This window comes from Geotrypetes seraphini, chromosome 16 (genome assembly GCF_902459505.1).
Source record: "Geotrypetes seraphini chromosome 16, aGeoSer1.1, whole genome shotgun sequence".
Taxonomy (NCBI): Eukaryota; Metazoa; Chordata; class Amphibia; order Gymnophiona; family Dermophiidae; genus Geotrypetes; species Geotrypetes seraphini.
In genome coordinates, this window is record NC_047099.1 from 26,892,756 (window position 1) to 26,918,869 (window position 26,114).

Sequence of the window (26,114 nt, forward strand, 5' to 3'; positions counted from 1 at the left end):
AGCATTCGATGAAAAAGAAATAGATAATGAAACTGCTAAATTTTTGGATTTTCACTCCAAGTCTTTCACTGTTTCTGAAACAGAATGGCTCAAGGCCTTTGCAATTCAGGAGCAAATTCAGGATCATAATACAAGAAAAGAAGAGTATCTTGTTTTGCTACAAAATAAGGATATCTGAACTACAGCTGTTGACTCTTCTCATAAAACAGTTAATTACCTTTAACAGGGGCTCTCTGTGGATAAAAGAATAAACTGGCCACACACATATACACAGGTGACATCATCACACCACTTTGAACCTGTTCTCATAGAACTCAGAAAAGTCCTCCTAGAGCAGGGGTAGGCAATTCCAGTCCTCGAGAGCCGGAGCCAGGTCAGGTTTGCAGGATATCCACAATAAATATGCATGAGATAGATTTGCATCACAAGGAGGCAGTGCATGCAAATCCATCTCATACATATTCATGGTGGATATCCTGAAAACCTGACTTGGCTCCGGCTCTCAAGGACCGGAATTGCCTACCCCTGATCCTAGAGGTTAACTGCTACCCCCTGCTAGTCTGTTCTCTAGCTCAAGTTTAATGTACGTTATCAATTGTTTCAAACAGTGAAGAAGAGGGACTCTGTGGCTGGCTTATCCTGCTGTCCATGCAGAAAGCACAGTTATTTACCGTAAAAGGTGTTATCCAAGGACAGCAATCAAATATTCTCACATGTGAGTGACGTCATCCACAGAGCCCGGTACGGACAGCTTTAAAAATGCATTGCCACGTTAAGTTTTGATATTTTCACATGTGGATGACGTCATCCACGGAACCCCAGTATGGACAGCTTTAAAAGTGCATCACGCCATGTTAAGTTTTTAGAAACTTTGCAACTGCTCGCACCGTGCATGCACAAGTGCCTTCCCGCCTGACGTAGGCTCACAGTACCTCAGTTCCATAAGCAAGCTAAGAAGCCAACCATGGGAGGTGGGTGGGTTATGACAATATCTGCCTGGTGTCCCTGAATAACACCTATTACGGTAAGTAACTGTGCTTTATCCTAGGACAAGCCAGCAGCATATTCCCACATGTGGGACAACCTAGCTTACTAGAATAGGACGAAGGGAGTGTTGGCCATTAAGAAAATAAATTTTGCAATAAGAGGGCTGTTCAAAAAGTATCAGACCTTTATTCATAAAAAATACTCGTATTCAGATACAACAATCTTATACTAATCTCCTTCAAAGTAGTTCCCTTGGGCTGACACACACTTCTTCCAACGGTTCTGCTAGCAACTGGTCCGTCACATTCTGCATGATGTCTTCTCTTGACTGAATCTGGTCCATTTCAGGGGCATTTTCAGCTTGGGGAAAAGCCAGAAGTCACTCAAAGCCATGTCGGGAGAGTAGGGAGCCTGAGGAATCACAGGTGTGTTGTGTTTGGCCAGGAAACTCCATATCAAATGTGAAGAATGGGCAGGTGCATTATCGTGATGGAGCTGCCAATTGTCCGCTGCCCACAAGTCCGGCTGTTTGCATCTCACAGCGTTATAAAGGCAACTTAGAACCTCTTGGTAGTACTCCTTGGTGATTTGATGATCCTGCAACACCAGGGTCCTCACTTGGTCAATGACGATCTTATTTCTAGATGTTGAGGGCCTACCAGAACGTGCTTCACTCTCTACAGATGTCTGGCCATCTCTGAAGCGGTTGTACCACTCCTTCATCTGTGTGGTGCCCATTGTTTCGTCCCCGAAGGCCTGTTGAATCTTGTGGATTGTTTCCACTTGGGAATCGCCAAGCTTTACACAAAATTTAATGCAGTAGTGTTGTTCAACTTTTTCTGTCATTTTGTCAAAAATGAAAATCGGAAGGCGCTCACTTACACTTCCTCACTCATCGGCGGTTTGCCGGAGACTGACAGCTACTGTAGGTAGAAAAAAATTCAAGCATGCGTATCAGGGTTGCCTACATACATGCACCAAACTACGCCTCCCTAGCTTTATTTGTTTACGCAAGAAAAATTAAGGTCTAATACTTTATGAATAGCCCTCGTACTGCTTGGCTGAAATGACCATCTCATCTGGAAAAAGATTCCAGACAGTAGTGAGATGTGAATGTATGAACTGAGGACCAAGTAGCAGCTTTATAAGTCTCATCAATAGGAGTGGAACGTAAGAAAGCCACTGAAGCTGCCATAGCTCAGACTTTGTGTGCATCACTTTCCTTTCCAGAGATAAATAAAAAAAAGATTTGACATTGCTATGTGAACATTTCTTAAGAAAGAACTGAATATTTCATGGGGTGTCCTAATTTTGTCACATGACTGTACATGGAATAAATTTATTCCATCCATATTCATTGTGGTAATCCAGAAAACCCATCTGGCTAGGTGTACCTCTAGAAGTGGGTTGAGAAGCACTGATATGATACGGAGCAGTGCTACTTCCCTATATCTCACCTTTCTTTCTGTAACCAACTAGATCTTAGCAATATAAGCACTTCCGCACTACTTATTCTACAAAGACATAGTAAATGATGGCAGATAAAGACCTGAACGGTCCATCCAGTCTGCCCATTAATTATTCTCATTAGAAATTCACGATTAAGTTAACTTGTCTCTTCTTTGAAATTTCAGGGTCATAGACTAAACATAACGTCCTCCTCCATATCCATATCTAAGAGAAGAGACCTGGAAGGTTGAAGGGAATAAGCTAAACGGTGCTTGGAACAGACAGTATGTACAGCAGAAGATAGTCAATGCTGGAGCAGCATGGGGGTGGGGGTGAAATTGGGGAAGACTTAACACACCTAGAACTTCCATCAATCCTATATTGAACCCCATGCCAGCACTATGACCATTGCCCAGGACTGACCAGTCTACTGAAAGTGCATTCCTTCTCCTGCTATAGTGGTCAGAGCACTACAGGTGTGTGTGTAAATGGTAAATGAGGCCGGGTTGGGTCTTTTGGTTTGTAAAAAGGTGGTATTGGTTACCGCATTTAATATTGGGTACAGTAAACATTGCCTGCATCTTGTACATATCAATCTGCAGTTTCTTTTTTGTTTTTTGCCATCTCATCACAGATCATTTTGGTGGATGCCAGCTCAGACATTCACTCCCATGCACAGGGACCTAGGATCCATTCCCAGCTAAGATCTTCTGTTCCCCATGTCCCCAGGGAAAACAGACCCAGTCATTGTGCAACAGCGACATCTAGTGGTCATGATTGCCAAGCTGCTGCAGTCGCTGGGCTAGGTAAGGATGGGAATATAAAATAAAGAATAAACCACCAGGTTATTGCAAATGAAAGCTTGTGGTACTGTAGTCCAAGACTGCAAGAAATTGCAGGGTCCAAAAATAACAACTCGTTGGGAGATGATTTTAAGGTAATAGGACACACAGAGGACTCTATGGCTAATGCCCTTCTAGCAAGGCTCCCAAGTCAGGAATCTTGAACCAACCTTCCTGGTATCCCAGGGTTTCAGTAACTGTCTGCTCTCATTTAGCAGGTTTTCTTCAATTGAAGGAACTGGAAATGGGAAAGCTGGGAAAACAAAATAATCATGGTTATGTTTATTAAAATGTCCTATACTGCTTCACATTTACGGAACAAAAAGAGATTATGTACTTACCCTGGTACATAACACAGTTATCTACTGTAACAGGTGTTATTCAGAGACAGTAGGCAGATATTATCACATGTGGGTGACGTCATCCACGGAGCCCAGTACGGACAGTGTTAAAAGTAAACTCTCATCTTTAAGTTTTAAGAAACTTCACAACTACCCGCACCACGCCTTCGCGCGTGCCTTCCCGCCCAATGCTGGCTCACAGTACCTTAGTTCCATAAGCAAGCTTAGAAGCCAACCACAGAAGGTGGGAGGGATGTGAGAATATCTACCTGCTGTCTCCAGGTAGCACCTCTTATGGTAAGTAACTGTGCTTTATCCTAGGACAAGCAGCCAGCATATTCTCACGTCGGACTCCCTAGCTTACTGAAATGGGATGGTGGGAGAGTTGGCCATTAGGAAGAAAATAGATTCTGTGATACTGCTTGGCCGAAATGACCATCTCAAATGGAACAGGATTCTAGACAGTAGTGAGATGTGAATGTGTGAATTGAGGACCAAGTAGCTGCTTTGCAAATTTCATCAACGGGAGTGGAATATAAGAAAGCTTAAGTGATGTCTAAAGTGTAAAATGTTTAATTTATTCTGTTCCAAAAAATGCCAAAGACAGACAATGATGAGCTCAGAAGTAACCTCAGAAAATACTTTTTCACAGAAAGGGTGGTGAATGCTTGGAACAGCCTCCCAGTGAAGGTAACAAAGAGTGTATCTGAATTCAAAACAGTTTGGGACAAGTGCATTAGATCTCTAAGGAAGAGGAGAGGATAGTGGGTGGCATGGTTAGGCAGACTAAATAGGCCATATGGTCTTTATTTGCCTTCATTTTTCTCTGTCTCTGTGTTTCTATATCACATTCATTGTTGATTTAAAATTGTGGAAAACGTAGACAAACATGATTTAATGAGATGGAGGCAGCATGGGTTCAGCCGGGGGAGATCTTACCTCACAAATTTGCTCAACTTCTTTGAAGATGTAAATAAACATGTGGATAAAGGTGAGCCGGTTGATATAGTGTATCTAGATTTTCAGAAAGATTTTGATAAAGTTCCTCATGAGATGCTCCTGAGAAAATTAAAGAGTCATGGGATAGGTGGCAAAGTTCAGTTGTGGATAAGGAATTGGTTATCGGATAGAAAACAGAGGGTAGGGTTACATGGTCACTTTTCTCAATGGTGGAGAGTAAACAGTGGAGTGCCGCAGGGGTCTGTACTGGGACTGGTGTTATTTAACTTATTTATAAATGATCTGGAAATTGGAACGACGAGTGAGGCGATTAAATTTGCAGATAACACTAAACTGTTCAAAGTTGTTAAAACGCATGGGGATTGTGAAAAATTGCAGGTGGACCATATGAAATTGGAAGACCAGGCTTCCAAATGGCAGATGAAATTTAATGTGGACAAATACCAAGTGATGCACATTGGGAAGAATAACCTGAATCACAATTACCGGATGCTAGGGTTTACCTTGAGGGTTAGTGCCCAAGAAAATGAAATGGGTATCATTGTAGACAATACGATGAAACCTTCTGCCCAATAAAGCAAACAGGATGCTGGGAATGATTAAAAAAGGGATGGTTAACAAGACTAAGACTGTCATAATGCCCCTGTATCGCTCCATGGTGTGACCTCATTTGGAGTATTGCATTTAATTCTGGTCTCTTTATCTCAAGAAAGATATAGTGGCACTAGAAAAGGTTCAAAGAAGAGCAACCAAGATGATACAAGGGACGGAACTCCTCTCGTATGAGGAAAGACTAAAATGGTTAGGGCTCTTTAGCTTGGAAAAGAGACGGCTGAGGGGATATATGATTGAAGTCTACAAAATCCTGAGTGGAGTAGAACGGGTACAAGTGGATCGATTTTTGCTCTGTCAAAAATTACAAAGACTAGGGGACACTCAATGAAGTTACAGGGAAATACTTTTAAAACCAATAGGAGGAATTTCTTTTCACTCAGAGAATACTTAAGCTCTGGAACACGTTGCCAGAGGTTGTGGTAAGAACAGATAGCATAGCTGGTTTTAAGAAAGGTTTGGACAATTTCCTGGAGGAAAAGTCCATAGTCTGTTATTGAGAAAGACACGGAGGAAGCCACTGCTTGCCCTGTATCGCTAGCATGGAATATTGCTACATCTTGGGTTCTGGTCAGGTACTAGTGACCTGGATTGGCTACCTTGAGAACGGGTTACTGGGCTTGATGGACCATTGGTCTGACCCAGTAAGGCTATTCTTATGTTAAATTGATAATAAGAGTGACCGATGGACAGGCTGGATGGATCGTTCAGATCTTTATCTGATATCATTTATTAAGTTACTATGTGCTACTTACTGAGAGAGTTAGATTATGCTAAAGATTTCAATGTTGGTTCATAAGATTTTTTATTGCCAAACACCTGCCTCTATAAAATCCTTGGTTATTCTGCATGTTCTAATCTAATCTAATCCTTAGGTTTGTATACCGCATCATCTCCACGTTCGTAGAGCTCGACGCGGTTTACAGTAGGAGAAATAGGAAGGAACTACAACAGAGGGTTAGAGGTAGAAGTGTGAAGAAAATTTAGAGGACTTGGGATGCCAAGATATAAGAGTTTCCTTGATTCCTAAGTTGGAGGGAGACTTACATTTTTTGAGAAAAGCCAGGTTTTCAGATGTTTGCGGAAAACTTGGAGAGAGCTCAAGTTCCGAAGAGGGGAGGTAAGGTTGTTCCAGAGCTCAGTGATTTTGAAGTGGAGGGAGGTCCCTAGCTTTCCTGTGTGGGAAATGCCTTTTAGCGAGGGGAAGGATAGTTTTAATTTGTGGGAGGATCTGGTGGTATTAGGGTTTGAGGAATTCCAAGAAAGAGGGATAAAGGGAGGGAGGATACCATATAGGATTTTGAAAGTTAAACAGGCGCATTTATAGTGGACCCTGGCGATTATCGGAAGCCAGTGGAGCTTGGCCAGGAGCGGGGAGACATGGTCAAATTTACTTTTAGCAAAGATGAGCTTGGCCGCGGCATTCTGAATCCGTTGAAGTCTGTGGAGGTTTTTCTTAGTTAGGCTTAAGTAGATAGACTTGCAATAGTCCAATCTGGAGAGGATGATGGATTGGACAAGAAAATAATTTAGCAGCTCTTCCCTCAGTTCTTAAGGGGAAAGAAACAGCACTGGATAGTTTCCAAGGCTCCCTCAACTTTCCTTTATAGGGATGCCTTTGAAACCTAAACTCAAGGATCAAGAGCAAAATTTGCAGCACTGAAATTTTTATCGTTTAAAATGAATGCAGATAGTTTGGGACACATTAATTTTAATTGGTTCGGGGTCCGTTGGCATCTTATATTACTTCACTATAGCAGGTCTTTGATTATAAGTCAGTTTTTGTCTAGTTTCATACACATCCAAGGAAGGGGGGTATTTCTGTCCTAATTTGACCTTAGAGTATTTACACTTGGGAGGGGGGGAGAAAATGATTGGTCATGTATAATTATAAGTTGAATGTGCTTATATTGACGTATTATATATTATTTATTCATGTATTGCACTATTGAAGTATGGAAAATCAATAAAGAATTATAAAAAAGTATAAAATAAAATGTGTCTTTATGACAGCCTCTTTCCACTCCTTGTTCTTCTAATCTAGATGTTTTTCTTTCGCTATTATTTTCTAGTTCTTCCCCTTTCCCTTCCTGTCCCAGTCAATATTGTACATCTGTATGAATTTGTTGATGTATGTTATTGTGTGCCCCACCTCTCTATTTTAGAATTGTAATCGCTTAGAAATTTTGATAAGCGTGTGTATCAAATGTTAAATAAAACTTGAAAGGACAGCCCACTGAAAAGCATAAGCTCACAAACAGAGGAGCAAAATCTTAGGGTTCACAGGCAGAAGTATTTGGGAGTTACGGTCACTCACCTTTACAATCTGTCTCCCCATCCATAAAACCTGAAAGATAGGAACCAAAAGGCCTGGATTTGCACCCACATCCAAATCATGTGGTAAATACATTCTACAATAAATGCTACATCCCATGAAAAAAGGGCTGCCAGGAAAAGGGGGGGGGAGACAATCTAGAAATCAATCCTATAATATGAATGGGGCTGAGTACATTGCCAGTCACACATATTGGAAAATTAATACACTATTCCGGAGGGTTGTTTTTTTTTTAGGTTTTTCTCTTCCTCTACTTCTTTTCCCTCTGTCACTTTCTCTTGTCAAACAGTTACCCAGAAAACACATTCATAGCCAGCCACTCACATCAAACTGTAAATAATAATAATAATAATAATTTATTTCTTATATACCGCTATACTGGGAGCACAGACACTCTTAGCTCATACTACAGTGGACAAAATGTCAAGAATCAAGAGGAATTAGGATGCAGAGGCCTACCACCTGTTGCTAGGAGACACAAGCCCTGACCTTGCTCCAGGAGATGAATGGCACCTCTCACTAAGAGATATGTACCCTGGCCCCACTCCAAGAGATAGGATAGGGGCGGGAAGTTTCATGGCGACACCAGGAAGTATTTCTTCACCGAAAGAGTAGTTGACAATTGGAATGAGCTTACAGTGCAGGTGATCGAGGCAAGCAGCGTGTCAAATTTTAAAAACAGATGGGATGCCTAGGTAGGATCTCTAGGAGGGTAGAGTTAAAGGGATATCTCAAAAGGTAGCTAGGAGGGAGGGTCAATAGAGTGGGCAGACTCGATAGGCCTTGGCCCTTTTCTGCCGTCACTTTTCTATGTTTCTAAAGACCTGCTGCCTCTCAATAAGAGCTGCAATTCTCAGAGTGTAACCAGAGTATGAGTCCTAGGTGTGGGAGGCAGAAACTTACCAACTTTCTGCTTAGGGGCTGCGATTCCTAGAACCGAGTCAGGGTACGTGTCTTGGGAACTAGGGTTCATCACACTTGTATGCAGTGCAGAGTCAGAATTGGTTCTATCGTTAAAAAAAAAAAGAAAGACAACAAGGTCAAACCCAAAAGCTGACACTTCACTATCAGACACCATATTTGCAGCACGAATGGCTAGTGAATTCTAGGTCTGGGGAGGAAGGAATGTAAATTAGAGCAACAGCCCCACACTTGATTCCTCTCCCAATCCTTCTAGCTGAAAGATGGCAGCATTTCTTGGTTATGAATGCCTCCCCCCACCCCCCACTAGCTTCAATCTGTGAACTAAAGGCCAGGTATGAGGAAGTCCTATGTGAGCCCAACACATGGTAGAATCCTCTCCAAAATCTTCTTCTGTGTGGCTACTTCCAATTGGACCATGTGCTCAGACTGAAGCTGATTGAGGAAGAGGTAGATGCAGGTAAGAAGCGCCAAGGGAACCCCGGGGTGACTGTGAAACAGCATCACCCAGCGGCTGGCACAAGTGCTGGTGCATGGCTCTTGGATGAAAAGTATCACAACCATAGCTGGATGGGTATATAAATTAGGGGGGAAACACTCCAGGGATTCTGGCTTTGATTTCATCTAATTCTAAGCCCAATGGGGTAGGAGGAAACTGCTAGTCAAACAGTAATAATCAGAACCCTGCCGATTTCTCTAATATAACATTTTATGTTAACAGATGGCGTGGCACAGACGCAGCCTTTAAGTATGCAGGAAAGCAGTGGCACGAGACCCAGCACTAATACATAGGTAGGCAGCGGGTACATGGATGAGCAAGCAGCATGAAACCCAGCCCTTGGATACACAGAAAAGCAGCAACACAAGAAGTGGCCCTCAGATAAGAGAGAAGGCAGAGATGCGAGACATTTCCCTCCATTACATCACAGGACTCTGGCACAAGACATATGCGCCTCAGATATGTACCTGCTTCAGATATCATTTATTTGGGATTTATTAACCGTCTCGTCACAAAGAGATTCACCCAAAGCAGTTTATAATACATTGAATAGTAATCAGGTTCTCTTGCGTATTTTCCCTATATGTTCTGGGACAATGGAGGGTTAAGTGACTTGCCCAGAGTCAACAAGGAGCAGGCTGGGATCGAACTCACAACCTCAGGGTGCTGAGGACTGTTTCCTCTTAAGCTAAGCAGGAGTCCTCCACCTACAGTCCTGCCAGTAGGGGGGGTGCTGTTTCACTATCACATTTTCAATAGTGAGGAACTCTGTGGGACTCCATGGAATGTGCCTGTCCTCAACAATTGAAAATGCAATATTGAAATACCACCCCCTACTCCTGCTCAAATTAAGAGGGAACCAGTGGTGCTTGAGGTAGCAGCTCTAACCACTGGGCAACAGAATGACAGAACAAGATACGTGCTTCAGCTTTGCAAGAGGGCAGCGGAGCCTCAAATACAAGAGAGGAAGGTATAAGACATGATGCTCTGCTACATGGGAGAGTAGTATGAGAAACATCCCTCGGACAGGCAACACAGCACATGAGACACATACCTTGGTCTGCAGGAAGACATAGCAAGACGTGTCCCACAGATAAGACAGGATGGTGTGGAATACGTCACTCAGACAGAGAAGAGAGAGCAGTGCAAGATGTGTCCTTAGGATATAAAATCCTGCTAAGCAAGGCACAAGATCATACCAGGGTGCCAGGGCTGGAAAAATCCCAGGAGCCAGATCTCCTGGCCACCTGCAATATGGCACCCAAAATTTAGAAAAGCAAAAAAAATATTTCAAAAACCATAAACATAAACCTACCCCTCTCCCCCCCCCAAAAAAAAAAAAGAAGAAAAGCAAAGTGAAATAAGAAAAAAGCCCAATAAAATAAACAACACAGCAAAAAGGCAAGGAAAATTTTCCCTGGCTCCTAAGTTTTCTAAATATATTTCTAGACCTCCAGGGTGCCGCTTACTATACATCAAGCACAGCGTTAATACAGCCTATGCAGAAGGCAGCATATGGAAAAAGAAGTAAAGATGCTGAATTTAAAATGGGTTCACCTGTTGAGTGCTGATGGCAGCCTAAACTGTTCTTTCTCCAGAGAAAAGTTACCCCATGGTACATTCCTTCATAATGAAAAAGAGGAAGATTATTGATGGGTTACAGAAAAGGATACAGGACCTGACCAGTGCAGGCATTTTAAAGATTTAAGAGAAGGAAAGAGGAAGATTCAGATTTGTGAAAATAAGAGAGCAAAGGGTGCCAAATGAAGAAGGAGAAAGCCCTGAAAAAGAGATACCAAAAATGCAGCAATGGATGCGCTCTCCAGAAAAACAGGCAACTAGGGAAAAGAAACGCGGGAAGCAGGGAACTGGTGAGTATGAACAACACCGGGCTAAATCTTAATCTAACCTGATCCTCCAAAGGACAGCAAGACCTGAGTAGCAGACAGAACTGAATAAAGCAAGCGAAAAAGAAGAAATTAGGTTTTACCTGCTAATTTGCTTTCCTTTAGTCCCTCCAGACCAGTTCAGACTGCTGGGTTAAGCACTCCCATCAGCAAATGGAGTCTGAGAAGGAAAAAATTATGTTTTACCTGATCATTTTCTTTCCTTTCGGCCTATCAGTCCAGTCCAGAACGAATGGGTTATGTCCATCCACCAGTGGATATAAACAGAGAAAATAAATAGTTCTAAGGACTTCACCTCCTAAGAATATTGTGCAGCCTGGAATGTTCAGTATTCGAACAGCCAAGCAATCTGATCACTTTGAAAAAGCCTATAGACAACGTTCCTTTGAGATTATAGCATCAAATGAACTTTGACTCGACTAACGTACAGGTATTTTACCAAGTCAGGAGATTGCAGGTATCCATGTAGAGGAAATAAAAATGCAGAAGCAGCTGCAGAAAGAACAAGTGAAAGCAGACAGGGAAGGTTTCTGGACTGGTCTGGTAGGGCTAAAAGAAAGAAAATTATCAGGTAAGACAGTTTTCCCTTCCTTTTTGTCCATATAAGACCAGTTAGGGTAGGAGAAAAATACAAATTCAGACAAGGGAAAGAGTTGTAGAAATTGATGAGGAATTTTGAGATTCTTAGGTGTGACAGTGGAAAAATAGTGTGGTATTGCATTAGAAAGCTGAGTTATTGGATTAGAAAGGCAAGCAACATGAAGAAACGAGATGAGCTCAATACAAGTGCATGAGACAGTGTAACTAAAGAATAACATTTAATTTATTTTTCAAACTACACTCAAGCTTTTGTTGAGAAATTGAAGGGTTAATTTGTAACTGGTAATTGAAAAATGGAAATAAAAATCTATTTTTAAGCAGCTGCAGAGAAACGGGAAAGGTGCAGTTTCCCAGAAAAACAGGAACTTAAGATTTTACAAAGAAAACCAAAAGGATAAATGTTTCCAATAGATAAGCAAGCATATGAAAAACAAAGGAAGGTGACATATAAGCCAAAAGCAGTGGTCTCAAACTCAAACCCTTTGGAGGGCCACATTTTGGATTTGTAGGTACTTGAAGGGCCTCAGAAAAAATAGTTAATGTCTTAGTAAAGAAATGACAATTTTGCATGAGGTAAAACTCTTTATAGTTTATGTTTCCTTTTGGCTAAGTCTTAATAATAATACTGTATTGTAATTTATAGCTAAAGAGACATATGATCAAGAATTGTTTTAGTTTACTTTTGTGATTATGATAAACATACTGAGGGCCTCAAAATAGGACCTGGCGGGCCGCATGTGGCCCCCGGGCCGCAGGTTTGAGACCACTGGCCAAAGATTAGTGGAATTAGGGGGAAAAAAGTGAAATACTGCCATCTACTGGGCTTAATGTAAAAGTGGATATGCAGAAAGTAAAGTAGCATTGTTTCATGTATTAAGAAATGAATATGAAACAATGTAACATTTTTAATTATAGAATACAAGTAGAATTATGTTGGCAAAAAATGTATGTTTTTTGTAAACATACCAGGCACAGAAGAAGTGTGTGCAAAGAAATTGTTTATACAATATTCTAGCAATCTATTCCCAGAAAGTACAGGCCATGTGACCAGCTCTGCCATTGTGTTCTAATATATGTTAATTAGCAGAATGATGTCAGATAAGGTATAAATGTTTAAACTTTTAGAGCTCTCCTTCGAAGAGAAAGACAGAAGGTCCAAGGGCATATTTCTCTTCCCAGACATAAATGCTAAAATCTGAATATCTGATTATTATACAGCCTTTGTGTCTGACTTATTTGAAGTTGCAGACAGGGAACCTTCCCCCATTTTGGGAGAAGGGACTCATTCTGGGAAATTCTTTCTGCTCCACTGTTCAAGTATTAAGAACATAAGAATAGCCTTACTGGGTCAGACCAGTGGTCCATCTAGCCCAGGAGCCCATCCTCGCGGTGGCTAATCCAAGTCCCGTCCTCGCGGTGGCTAATCCAGGTCACTAGTACCTGGCAAAACTCCAAAATGTAGCAACATTCCTTGTTCTGATCCAGAGCTGTCCTCACCACGATCTCTGGCAATGCATTCCAGGGCTTAACTATTCTCTGAGTAAAAAAATATTTCCTCCTGTTGGTTTTAAAAGTATTGTCCTCTAGTCTTTGCAATTTGTGTACCTGTTCTACACCACTCAGGATTTTGTAGACTAAAATCTTATCTCCCCTCAGCCATCTCTTTTCCAAGCTGAAAAGCCCTAACCTTTTTAGTCTTTCCTCATAAGAGAGGAGTTCCATCCCCTTTATCCTCTTGGTCGCTCTTCTTTGAACCTTTTCTAGTTCTGTTATAACCTTCTTGAGATAAGGTGACCAGAATTGAATGCAATGCTCCAGGTGAGGTTGCATTATAACATTCTTAGTTTTAATTCCTAGCATCTTGTTTGCTTTGTTGACCACTGCCGAAACACACTGGGCGACAGGCTTTATCATATTGCCTACAATGACACTTAGATTAACATAAGAACGTAAGCAGAGAATGACACGGGGACAAATTTTTCCCCCGTCCCCACGGGAATTCATTTTCCCATCCCCACGAGTTCTTTTCTAGTCCCTGCAAGCTCTGTCCTCATCTGCACAAGCCTCAAACGCTTTAAAATCATAAGTGTTCGAGGCTTGTATGGTTAAGGCAGAGCTTACAGGAATGGGATAGGGATAAGGACAGCGACAAAATTCACGGGGAAATTGAGTTCCTGCGAGGACGGTGACAAATACCGTATTTTCACGCATATAACGCGCGCGTTATACGCGTTTTTACCTACCGCACATACCCCTCGCGCGTTATACGCGTGAGCGCGGTATGCAAAAATTTTTTTACATAGTTCCCACCCCGCCCGACTCACCCCCCCCCCAGCAGGACCGCTCGCACCCCCACCCCGAACGACCGCTCGCACGCGCTCCCACCCGCACCCGCATCCACGATCGGAGCAAGAGGGAGCCCAAGCCCTCTTGCCCGGCCGACTCCCCAACTCCCCCCCAAGAACCTCCGACCGCCCCCCCAGCCGACCCGCGACCCCCCTGGCCGACCCCCACGACACCCCCACCCCCCTTCCCCGTACCTTTGGTAGTTGGCCGGACAGACGGGAGCCAAACCCGCCTGTCCGGCAGGCAGCCAACGACGGAATGAGGCCGGATTGGCCCATCCGTCCCAAAGCTCCGCCTACTGGTGGGGCCTAAGGCGCGTGGGCCAATCAGAAACGGAGAGTCGGGATAGCGCACGGAGAGTCAGGGCAGTGCACGGAAAGTCAGGGCGGGTGAACGGAGAGTCGGGACAGCGCACGGAGAGGCGGGGCAGTGCACGGAAAGTCAGGGAGGGTGAACGGAGAGTCGGGACAGCGCACGGAGAGTCGGGGCAGTGCACGGAAAGTCAGGGAGGGTGAACGGAGAGTCGGGACAGCGCACGGAGAGTCGGGGCAGTGCACGGAAAGTCAGGGAGGGTGAACGGATAGTCGGGACAGCGCACGGAGAGTCGGGGAGGGCGAAAGGAGAGTCGGGGTGGCCAGAGGAGAGTCGGGGCGGGCGAAAGGACAGTCGGGCAGCATGCACGGTATACCCGTGAGCGCGGTATACAAAAGTTTTTGTACATAAAATCGTGGTTTCTGCGCGCTATACCCGTGTGCGCGTTTTACACGGGTGCGCGTTATCTGAGTGAAAATACGGTATGTCCCCATGTCATTCTCTCACCTAGATCTTTTTCTTGGGCGCTAACACACAAAGTGGACCCTGGCATGAATAAAATGAATAGAGCTCCAAGATCTTCACCAAAAATATGAACACAGAAGTATGAAAATAATAGGAAACAGCATAGAATTGTTGGATCTGCAGGGCATAAATTTTTAAATAAAATAAAAATAAAACAAGTCAAATGGTTAACAGCAGCAGACTTTACAAAAAGCTGGATGAACATTCAGTTCATATTAAGAGTTTGAACAGTGCAATCTTCTTTGATTCACGAGCATTTCCTTCAGAAATGTAAATTGGGAAATTGAGAGAATGTGGTTAGGTATTTAAACCTCTGCATAATTAATTTTCCAATGTGGGGATGGGGAGGTATGTTATGTGATTGAATGGGTTCATTCCTGATGAATGGGATGGGTGGGGGAGGGGTCTTTTTATATGCATTTGACAATAATTGTTAGAATGTCAAGTGATTTGTACGAATTATCTGATTGAATTTTGTACACTTGTTGCAAGAGTTAAAACTGAATAAAGAATTAAAAAAAAAAAAAAATTTCCAAAGTTGTCCCCGATATTGCCTTGGGATATTTTTAAGAGGTATGTGCAAGAAATACCGTATTTGCCGGCGTATAAGACGACTGGGCGTATAAGACGACCCCCCAACTTTTACAGTTAAAATATAGAGTTTGTTATATACTCGCCGTATAAGACTACCCCTTCTTCCGATTCGCGACCCCCCCCCCCCAAGCCGGCAAAAACAGCTTTGCACCGCAGGCCCAGCCGCCCAAGACGAGTCGGAGGCCCCTACCCGCCGCATCCTGCACGTGGGCAGACTCACCCAATCGACACGCTGACCTCCCCGCGCACGCTGACCATCTTCTCTCTGCCTGCACTTTCCCCGCGGCCCTCTTCGGCGACTCAACAGGGGCAGCGATCAAGATAGGCTGCAAACGTCGGGACCTTCCCTCTCTGAGTCCCACCTATTTTGTTTCAACTTCCTGTTTCCGCATAGGCGAGACTCACAGAGGGAATGACCGCCTGTCTTGATCGCCCGAGGCTGGGAGGAACAGAAGATTTAAACAGTACCCGGCGTATAAGACGACCCCCGACTTTGGGGAGGATTTTAAGGTACTGAAAAGTCGTCTTATACGCCGGCAAATACGGTACATCAGGAGGAACTAAGCCTCTACTTATCTGCATTTAATACCGAATGCATCAGAGTTGCTTGAAACATCAGGAATTCAGTCCTTGGTTTTGGCAACATTGGTGGCTCCTTTTGAATTAGCTTCTAATAAAAGCTGGCTTGTCTTTTTTTTTTAAGAGAGATATTCCCTTTATGGGGTCCACAGTCAGGATTTTTCGTTTACAAAAGTTGGATAACTCTAGGTCTAATAGATGCTGGCATTGTAATTTAGATGCTGGACTCTAGATCATTTACTTTTTTTCTGTCCCTTTGTCAATGCATTTTTGGAAGTTAATTTGGTCCCAAATTAATTCAATGTTAGAAAATCATGTTGCCCTATCCTATGATACTATTTTATTTGGAACGTCTATGAGATTCAAGAGTCAAATTTCATCAAATAACAATAAACTTTTGTTAATACTGACGGGAGTTGCCATTCAACATATTACTGGAAATTGGAAAGATTATACTAAACTTAATTATACCTTTTGGTGGAATTCAGTCAGTCATATTTATAAAATGGAGAGAGTGCTTGCTATACAGCAAGGAAATTATAATAGTTTCAAAAAGATTTGGGGGCCATTGATTGCATATTCTAATGATTAGACACCTTGGACACCTTTTTATTACATAGGACTATATTTAATGTAGGGATGGGGAGGTATGTTATGTGATTTAATGGGTTCATTCCTGATGAATGGGATGGGTGGGGGAGGGGTCTTTTTTATATGCATTTGACAATAATTGTTAGAATGTCAAGTGATTTGTACAAATTATCTGATTGAATATTGTACACTTGTTGTAAGAGTTAAAACTGAATAAAGAATTTAAAAAAAAAAAAAAAAAAAATGGATTTTTTACTGGATTGACTAAGGATAGCCTGAAGAGGAAGAATTTCTTCCACTGAGGTCTGTATTGTAAAATTAAGGTCAGTCTTTTTTGAACCACCCCAGCTTTTAACTTTCATTAGTAACAGGACTAAAAGGTCAGCCATCGAGACCATATACAGCAGTGGTCTCAAACGCCAACCCTTTGCAGGGCCACATTTTGGATTTGTCGGTACTTGGAGGGCCTCAGCAAAAATAGTTACTGTCTTATTAAAGAAATAACAATTTTGCATGAGGTAAAACTCTTTATAGTTTATAAATCTGTCCTTTTGGCTAAGTCTTAATAATAATATTGTCATTTATAGCTAAAGAGACATTTGTCAAGAAATTGTTTTATTTTACTTTTGTGATTATGAGAAACGTACCGAGGGCCTCAAAATAGTATCTGGCGGGCCGTGAGTTTGAGATCACTGAGTTAAGGGGAACAGTTAATCTGCTGGCTGGGTTGGAGGGCAGAGGGGAGAACAGGACAATCAAGCCTTTGTGACATCATTGATGAGGCTGGCTCTTATTGGTGGGCTGAGGCATTATGACATCACAGTCTCAGCTCTGCTTCCCAAAGGCAAACAGGATGTCATGGTTACAGTTAAGCCAGTGGTCTCCAACTCAAACCCTTTGCAGGGCCACATTTTGGTTTTGTAGGTACTTGGAGGGCCTCAGAAAAAAAATAGTTAATGTCTTATTAAAGAAATGACAATTTTGCTTGAGGTAAAACTCTTTATAATGTATAAATCTTTCCTTTTGGCTAAGTCTTAATAATAATATTGTCATTTATAAGTAAAGAGACATAAGATCAAGAAACGGTTTTATTTTACTTTTGTGATTATGATACACATACCAAGGGCCTCAAAATAGTACCTGGCGGGCCACATGCGGCCCCCGGGCCGCGTGTTTGAGACCACTGATATACAGTAATTGTTTTCTTGGGCCTATATTGCATAGATTGTTATAGATGTAACTTTCCTTTATCTTGAGAATATAAGAATTGCCGCTGCTGGGTCAGACCAGTGGTCCATCCTGCCCAGCAGTCCGCTCACGCCGCGGCCCACAGTATTGACTTGGTTAATGTGATTATTCCCCATCATCTTTATGTTCTTATGTGAGAGAAGTGTGGCGCAGTGGTTAGAGCTACAGCCTCAGCACCCTGGGGTGGGGGGTTCAAACCCCACCCTGCTCCTTGTGACCCTGGGCAAGTCAACTTGATCCTCCACTGCCCAAGGTATATTAGATAAACTGTGAGTTCACCAGGACAGATGGGGGGGAAAAGGCAACTGCTTAATACACTTTGTCCATGTGATATATCAAATCCAAAATCATCATCATCAACTTGATAATTTCTGAATTTTCTATACAAATGCAACTGCCTTTGGAGTGGTTTGTTAAATGCCAGTAAAAATAAAAATACAACAGAGAACTTCTCAGACTTAATCTGCTGGTAGGAGTGCCTAATTCAGTGTGGAGGGATAATAAGGAAAAGCCAGGTCGTGACATGGATTCTGTAAAGAAAGAAAAACTTTCCAGCAACACAATCTCATGACCTACTGCTGAAAAAGTGCTCTCCAAACTAATAAATTATTAGAAAACCATGTAGGACTCTCATATGACACTATATTATTTGGTACAGCAATGAGAACTCAGAGTCCGATTTCTGCAAATAATAACAAGTTATTATTAATATTGACAGGGGTCGCCATGCAACAAATTACTCAAAATTGGAAAGATTATACTAAATTAAATTATACATTTTGGTGGAATTCAGTCTGTCACATATATAAGATGGAAAAGATGTTAGCGTTACAACAAGGGAATCTTCATAATTTAAAAAAAATATGGGAACCATTGACTAATTACTCTAATGATCAGATATCTTAGCACATGGGTAGCAGATATGTGGGGGTGGGGTGGGAAATGTATATCATATGGAATTAGGAATATTGATAAAAAGGGGGGGTATTTATTTTATCTTACAAGATTATTTGTTTGTAAATACAAGTGATATGTGAAAATTGTTTGTATTATGTTTAATTCACTTGTTGTAAGAACTCAAAATGAATAAATAAATAACAAAAAAAAAAAAAAAGTGCTCTTTAAACTCTGCACAGAGACTTCCACATAGAGCACCCAGAATCCAATGGTTGCAGGCACACTGATAAAGAGGCAAGATTTCGTTGTGCATGCAAGACATTCTTACCTCCTCCAGCTGGGCTCTGGAGGCGGTGATAGGTACACAGAGCTGTACGGAGAGCTATCCATGTGAAGAAACAGGTTAAAGAGTCAGACCCACTGGTTTCAGCCCTCACTCTCCTCTACATCGCTTTACCAAATCCTCAGGGCTGTTAACACATCCCACCCCACCAATCCATTCACCCTCTCTCCCCTAACCATTCACCCTTTCTCCTGTAGCTCAGGCCTCTAACACATGAGTTTATTAGGTTTCTCTTAAAAAGAGATTAGGTTCTTACCTTGATAATATCTTTTCCAATAGATAGGGATGGTATACTGAACCAAGGGTCTTCCATCCACTCTCACGAGTCCATTGCAGAAGATACTGATCACTGCTTTCAGCATCTCCTCCTCCTTGCTCTCTGCTGCCCCCAGTCAGTTAGTTTCAAAGCTGGTGACAGCCCTAAAGAAGAGAACAGGAGGAGAACAGGGAGATAACCACCTCCCCACAACAAGACTTTGATCTGCTCACATAATAGAACACAAAGCTCATAAACATGCCATGGAGAAGAAAGGTACAAACTCAACAATCCTTACTAACAATGAGTCATAATAAACTATGGAACCCAGGAGAAAACCCCTAAGAAACTATATACATACAATATATAATTTCTTCAAAGTAAAGACAGCTGGTAGAAAGTATAGACACGTAGCCTTCAGGCAGCAAATAGTCCAGGCAGGCGACGGGTTCAGCATGCCATCCCTATCTACTGGAAAAGATATTATCAAAAAACCTAATCTCTTCTTTCCAGTGCAATAGGGATTCTGAATCCAAGGACATACCTAAGCAGTTCCCGAAACCCCGTGTGGGAGAGAGAAGCCTGCCTGCAAAACAGGGGCTTCAAATAAGCAGTCCTCCCATGCCGCCACATCCATCCCATAAAACTTGGTGAAAGTGTGAAGAGACAACCAAGTCGCCGCTCGACAAATCTCATCCTGTGTAATTATTCTAGATTCAGCCCAAGAAGAGGCAACTCCTCTAGTCAAATGCGCCAGAAGAGCAAAAGGCAGCTGCTTTCCACAGACTATGTAGGAGGATGAAATAGCTTAACTAATCCATCTTGAAATGGTAGCCTTAGAAGCCAGCCTCCCCTTCAATGCTAGATTTGTCAAGACAAAGAGATGGTCTGAGAGACAAAAATCATTCATAACTTCCAGGTATCACACGATAGCCCTTGGGACATCCAGCACCTTCAAGACTTTGTTCTTATTTCTAGAACCAGAGGGCTGGAAAGCCAGAAACCGAACATCCTGGTTGATATGGAATGCCAAAACTATCCGGGCTCGTCCCGAAGTCTGGTCTGAGAGTAACACCCTTCTGAGCACTGTTTTACAAGTTTGAAAGCACTGCCAATCCCCTTCCTTTCTGTTTGAGCCCTACTCACAGACCAAATGCTGGGAACGAGTGCTGTAGCCTGCCTTAGCACTTCTGAGGGTAGCTGAAACCCAGAGAGGACCTCTGCCACCAGGAAAGCTGCCACTTCTGAATCTTCAGCTGCCATTCGGACCACAGCTGGACTGAGCCTTAACCCCCAAAACCATGAAGAGAGGGGAGAAAAATGCCGCCGCCATGTACACTTCAAAGAAAAGCAACTGCTGTCTGTACAGCCTGCACTAGCACTCCTGATCAAGTCAAGGAGTGAGCAAACAGTAGGGGAAAACCCCAAGCTCTACAGTTCAAGCAGGCTAGCTGAGCAGCTCCCCGCAGGATCTACCTGTCAGCTGCAGACCAAAGTTGCTCCTCTCACACAGGCTCGGCAGTCACCGCAGCTGTACTGGAACACCAAACCCCGCAAAACCACCACACAGAAAACAAAAATGAAAACTGAGCAGATCAAAGTTGCTCCTGCAGGCTCGCTTACAGAAGAAATAACTGAGGGTAGTAGAGAGCAGGGAGAAGGAGAAGCTGCTAAAAACGGTGGTCAGTATCTCCTGCAATGGACTCATGGGAGAATATGGTGCCTATTGTTCTGGAATATATCAATATAATTGCTCAGCTGGTCTTATCAGGTTTAATTCCTCAACCTCCTTATTCTATTAGAAACAAATTTTTCCTAAAATTTCCTAAGGTTCAGTGTGCGCTTTCCTGTCTCTTCTGTATACCTCACCACAAAGACATTTGTTTTAATTTTTTTTCCTATTTGAGGATCTGACATATGGTGAGGACATATTTTAGGGGTTTTTGTAGTAGCAACTGACAATTTAAGAGGAAATGCCAGAAACCGCTCTGCTACCCAGACAAATAATACTCAACAGGTTTGCCGAGTAGAATCAGCCCACTAAAAGGCCATAGCGGCCAAAATCAGCCATGCTACTGGTCTGAAAGGATATATGTCGCATGTATCGGCGAAGAGGTGACATCATACGGCGAGGATCTCTCTGCACCCTCTCTACCAGACCATGGTGCCGTGTGCTGCGAGCAAAGTCCAGTGGCGAGTGCGAGGAGCCCTGCAAGCACAAACCACACAGAAAGGTTATGGAAAGGGGTCTGTTAGGAGAGAAAATCAAAAGCATTACTGAGACAAGAGAACAGCAACCCTTGCAATATTCACCAACATCCTCTGCATGGACAAAGATGCAAATGTACCACGTAAACTCTTCATTATACACCAACACTACGGACACAAAGATCAACATCAACAGAAAACCTCACAATACGAATCAATGCTGAGACTATTTTAACATTACTTCACACAGACTGAACACTGCACAACATTATCCACCAACAGCCTCAGCATGGAAAAAAAAAAGACAGAAAGGAAAAGCAAACGCTCCACGACAAAAAAATCAACATGCACATCTAGAGCAAACCTCACACTACAAACCAACAGGCTTGATCAGAGAGAACTTCCAAGCGCACCTGGGTAAGTTGCCTGTACATATTACATCTTATGAACTCCAGAAAGAGGCTCAATGCAAGTACTACACCGAGTGTTATCAGTAAACTCGAGAGACTGAGATCGTACCCCACATACGGCAGTACCCCGGGCTTAGGTGCGAGGGTCGTTCCCGTTATGGTATGTGCAAAACTAGACAGAAAAACAAAAACTCTCTCAAATATTAAGCATCAACACCACGACACAATCAATTTGTCACAAGGAAAGGTCTGTGCGCTAGCGATTAGGAAGAAACCTACAATCATAAGTGGAGAAAAAAAAAAGTACTTTCCTCAACACGAGGCCCTTGGAGTGGTCAATGAAGTGCTGGACTCTAGAGCAGTTGTTCCCAACCCTGTCCTGGGAGGACCACCAGCCAGTCGGGTTTTCAGGGATAGGCCTAATGATAGGCATGGGGCAGATTTGCATGCCTGTGACCGCCATCATATGTGAATCTCTCTCATGCATATTCATTAGGGCTATCCCTGAAAACCCGACTGGCTGGTGGTCCTCCAGGACAAGGTTGGGAACCACTGCTCTAGAGAACGTCCTCGTTTGGTGCCCACCTGATTTTTGATGGAATTAGATACTGTGGCCATGAAGAGGAATTATTTAATTTTTGATAATAAATATTATCAACAAATTTCGGGAGTAGCAATGGGGGCATCTTTTGCGCCCTCCATTGCTAACCTATTCATGGCCAAATTTGAACAAATGTGGGTACAGTTCACTGACTATGTATTTGTTCTTTGGACAAGTACTACTATTATTTCTATAGCACTACCACACACACGCAGCACTGCACAGTCACAAAGAAGAAGAGTCCCTGCTCGAAAGAGCTTACAATCTAAACAGGCAAGACAGACAAACAGGATGTCATGGATACAGTTAAGGGGAAGGGTTAATCAGTTGGCTGGGTTGGAGGGCAGAGGGGAGTATAGGACAATCAAGCCATTGTGACATCACTGATGAGGTTGGCTCTTATTGGTGGAATGAGGCATTGTGACATCACAATCTCGGCTCTGCTTCCCAAAGACTGAAACTCTTCACACCACTACTACTACGAATTATTTTTATAGCCCTACCAGGGACTGTACAGATTCACAAAGAAAGTCCCTGCTCAAAAGAGCTTACAATCCAAACAGACAAATGGGATGTCATGGATACAGTTAAGGGGAAGGGTTAATCAGTAGACTGGGTTGGAGGGCAGAGGGGAGTATAGGACAATCAAGCCATTGTGACATCACTGATGAGGTTGGCTCTTATTGGTGGAATGAGGCATTGTGACATCACAATCTCGGCTCTGCTTCCCAAAGACTGAAACTCTTCACACCACTACTACTAATATGAATTATTTCTATAGCGCTACCATACGCACGCAGCACTGTACAAATTCACAAAGAAAGTCCCTGCTCAAAAGAGCTTACAATCCAAACAGACAAATGGGATGTCATGGATACAGTTAAGGGGAAGGGTTAATCTGCTGGCTGGGTTGGAGGGCAGAGGAGTAGGGTTAAGGATTGAGGCTATATCAAAAAGGTGGGTTTTCAGTCTGCTTTTAAACACAGGAAGCGAAGGAGATTGACGGACAAACTCGGATAATTTATTCCAGGCACAGGGGGCAGCTAGATGAAAGGAACGAAGTCTGGAATTGACAGTAGAGGAGAAGGGTACAGCTAAGAGCGGCTTATCTGAGGAACGGAGGAGGGGTTACAGAGATTTGTGTCTTGGCTTAATTCATTGTCATCCTTCTATTAAATTTGCCTTAACATATCATTCTACTGAAATAAATTTCTTGGATGTGAAGATTTGTCGTAGGAATTTGTGCTTTGAATCTATGATATACCATAAAACTACTGTTTGGAATAATCTTGCATTACACCATTGAAAAAGTCTTTTATTTCCAAAGCTTGCAAAGTGTTTTGAATGTTGCATTGTTGTCATGTTGCTGTTGAAGTTTATATTATTTCTGTTTCTTGCAAAATTTCAATAAACAGACTTTACCTTAAATGTGGACGATGCAATGTCTGCCCTATGATGGTAGAGATTTGTCTAAAGGGGTAATAACTCAACTACTATATTGTAATTGTTGCGTGACTAAAGAGATATCTGTATTTTGTAAGAAAGTCACTACATATACAAAATATACATAATAGTAAATATGAATTTCAATTCACTATTAGTCAATTTGCATATCCAATAGAACTCTGCTCAGAGACATGAAGGCTAAATTCTCCGCCTCACCACCCAATCATTGCAGTGTTCAATGCAAAGTTGCTCCAGGTTGCATATCTATTTGTTGTTACATTGCTAGCTGCTAAAGCTATGCCAAAACTTCTTTCAACTTATTTTAGTAATGCAGGTTCAGCAGGAACTTGTCGAACTTGGTCTTGAATCCCTGGAGGGTGTTTTCCCCTTTGACAGACTCCGGAACAACAAACAATATAATGATTGTCTAATTAGAGGGTTGTTTTTAGAGACATGGAGGAAAAAGGGGAACATGTTCCCCCAAAAACCTCACCACCCAATCAATGCTGTACCCTCAAACTGTAATGAAATACTATTGTGCAAACAGCATCAAAAATTAAACGAGAACTTATCTGTTGAGCTGATGTGTGGGAGATTTTTTCTTTACAAAGTTTTTGAGCTTTAACAGAGACCGACACCCTTAACCCTTTCAGGACCAAGGGACATATTTGTCCCATAACTTTAAAATCCTATAAATTTTGATTGGGATAGTCTACAGTTCTAAATTTGATATGTACGGATTCCATATGATACTGCCTTTATGTAAACAAACTGGTTCCGACATTCATTCATTAGCGTCGTTGCTAGATTGACGAGAAGATTCACTTGCCACACTGTCCATAAGCCAGAAGTGTGATTTTTTTAAATAAAAATAATGATATTTCACAAAAAAAAATCAATTTTTTGGCATCTGCAAGCCCTTTTTACCATAAAAATGTCGTCAAAACCATAAAAATTGGCCTACGATCCTTATGGTCCTGAAAGGGTTAAGAAAGACATAGTGTCTTTTTGAACTCACTATTTGGCTTCCTGATGAAATATTGAAACGTGGCTTGTCAAGGCCAAAGAACATTGCTCAATAGATAAGTATTTCATTACAGTTTGAGGGTATAGCAATGAGTGGGTGGTGAGGTTTTGGGGGGAACATGTTCCCCTTTTTCCTCCTTGTCTCCGAGAACCACCCTCTAATTAGACTATCATTGTATTGTTGTTTGTTGATTGATTTTCACTTCAATAACAGACTAATTTTTGAAAGCGTGTATGATAAGCATGAGGCAGCTATATTTTACTTTTTGTAAATTGCTGCAATAAGTGTATTTGAGACTTTTTTTCTCCTCTTAAGATTCTAGGTTTCTTCCTAATCACTAGCGCACAGACCTTCCACATGACAAATTGATTGTGATGTGCAAAATTAGCCCATTTGGAGAAATTGCCCCCGACACAAACCAACACTGGAAAAGGAGTGGCCTAGTGATTACAGCAGCTGCCTCAGCCTTGAGGTTGTGAGTTCAATTCCCACTGCTGCTCCTTGCGACTCCGGGTACAAAATAAGTTTGCTTTGTGTAAACCAGAGTTTCCCAACACGCGGTACATGTACCCCTGGGGGTGCACAAGACATCCCCAGGGGTTACTTGTCGTGGCACTGGCAACATCTGATTTCTCCCTTCTGCCGCCACCATGTCCATCCTCCCTGTGCCCTGCCGCGTCTGCTATCGCTGCTAACACTGTCCCCTATACTCTGAGACCAGGATCCGGGTGGTAGGGAGGAGGTGAGATGGACAGGTGCTGCTGGACCTAAGGGGGGGAAGGTGAAAATAGACTGGGGGGCAGTGGAGAAAGAGAGAGAGACTGGATCGGGGAAGGAGGGGACATGACTCCGGGAGATCGAGATGCAGACTGCAGGAGGAAAGCAAGGATGCACAGAGAAGAGATGCTAGACATGGAGGGAGGACAGGGACAGAGACACAGAGGGGGAATTCAGCTGAAGAGGGGATAGGAAAACAGAAGGACAATACTGATCAGAGGGGAACAATGGGGCAAGTACACAGAGGTTTCGGCAGTTGGAACCCAAGCACAGTACCAGGAAAAGCTTTGGATTCTTGCCCAGAAATAGCTAAGAAGAAAAAAATTAAAAAATTTAAATTGAATCAGGTTGGGCAGACTGGATGGACCATTCGGGTCTTTATCTGCCGTCATCTACTATGTTACTATGTAGGTTAGATGCTGGATAGGATAGAAATGCAGAAAGAAGATAGAAGGTGGGCATGGACAGAGAAGATATCCTGTAAAGACAGAAGAAAAAAAT

General features: G+C 42.6%; 1 protein-coding gene across 5 annotated transcripts in view; it reads right to left on the reverse strand.

The window, feature by feature from the left end:
* CRTC2 (CREB regulated transcription coactivator 2) overlaps window positions 1–26,114 on the reverse strand; it is a 53,949-nt gene that overhangs the window by 16,576 nt on the left and 11,259 nt on the right. For 2 of the 5 annotated variants that reach the window (XM_033924108.1, XM_033924105.1), the window contains exons 3-8: window positions 21,237–21,353; window positions 18,874–18,935; window positions 10,504–10,569; window positions 8,430–8,533; window positions 7,509–7,538; window positions 3,449–3,531 (exon numbers count right to left, since the gene is read on the reverse strand). In XM_033924108.1, the coding sequence (XP_033779999.1) occupies window positions 3,449–3,531; window positions 7,509–7,538; window positions 8,430–8,533; window positions 10,504–10,569; window positions 18,874–18,935; window positions 21,237–21,353 (462 nt within the window). The remainder of the gene's footprint in view (window positions 1–3,448; window positions 3,532–7,508; window positions 7,539–8,429; window positions 8,534–10,503; window positions 10,570–18,873; window positions 18,936–21,236; window positions 21,354–26,114) is intronic. The other 3 variants (XM_033924106.1, XM_033924107.1, XM_033924109.1) reach the window with 3 other exon arrangements.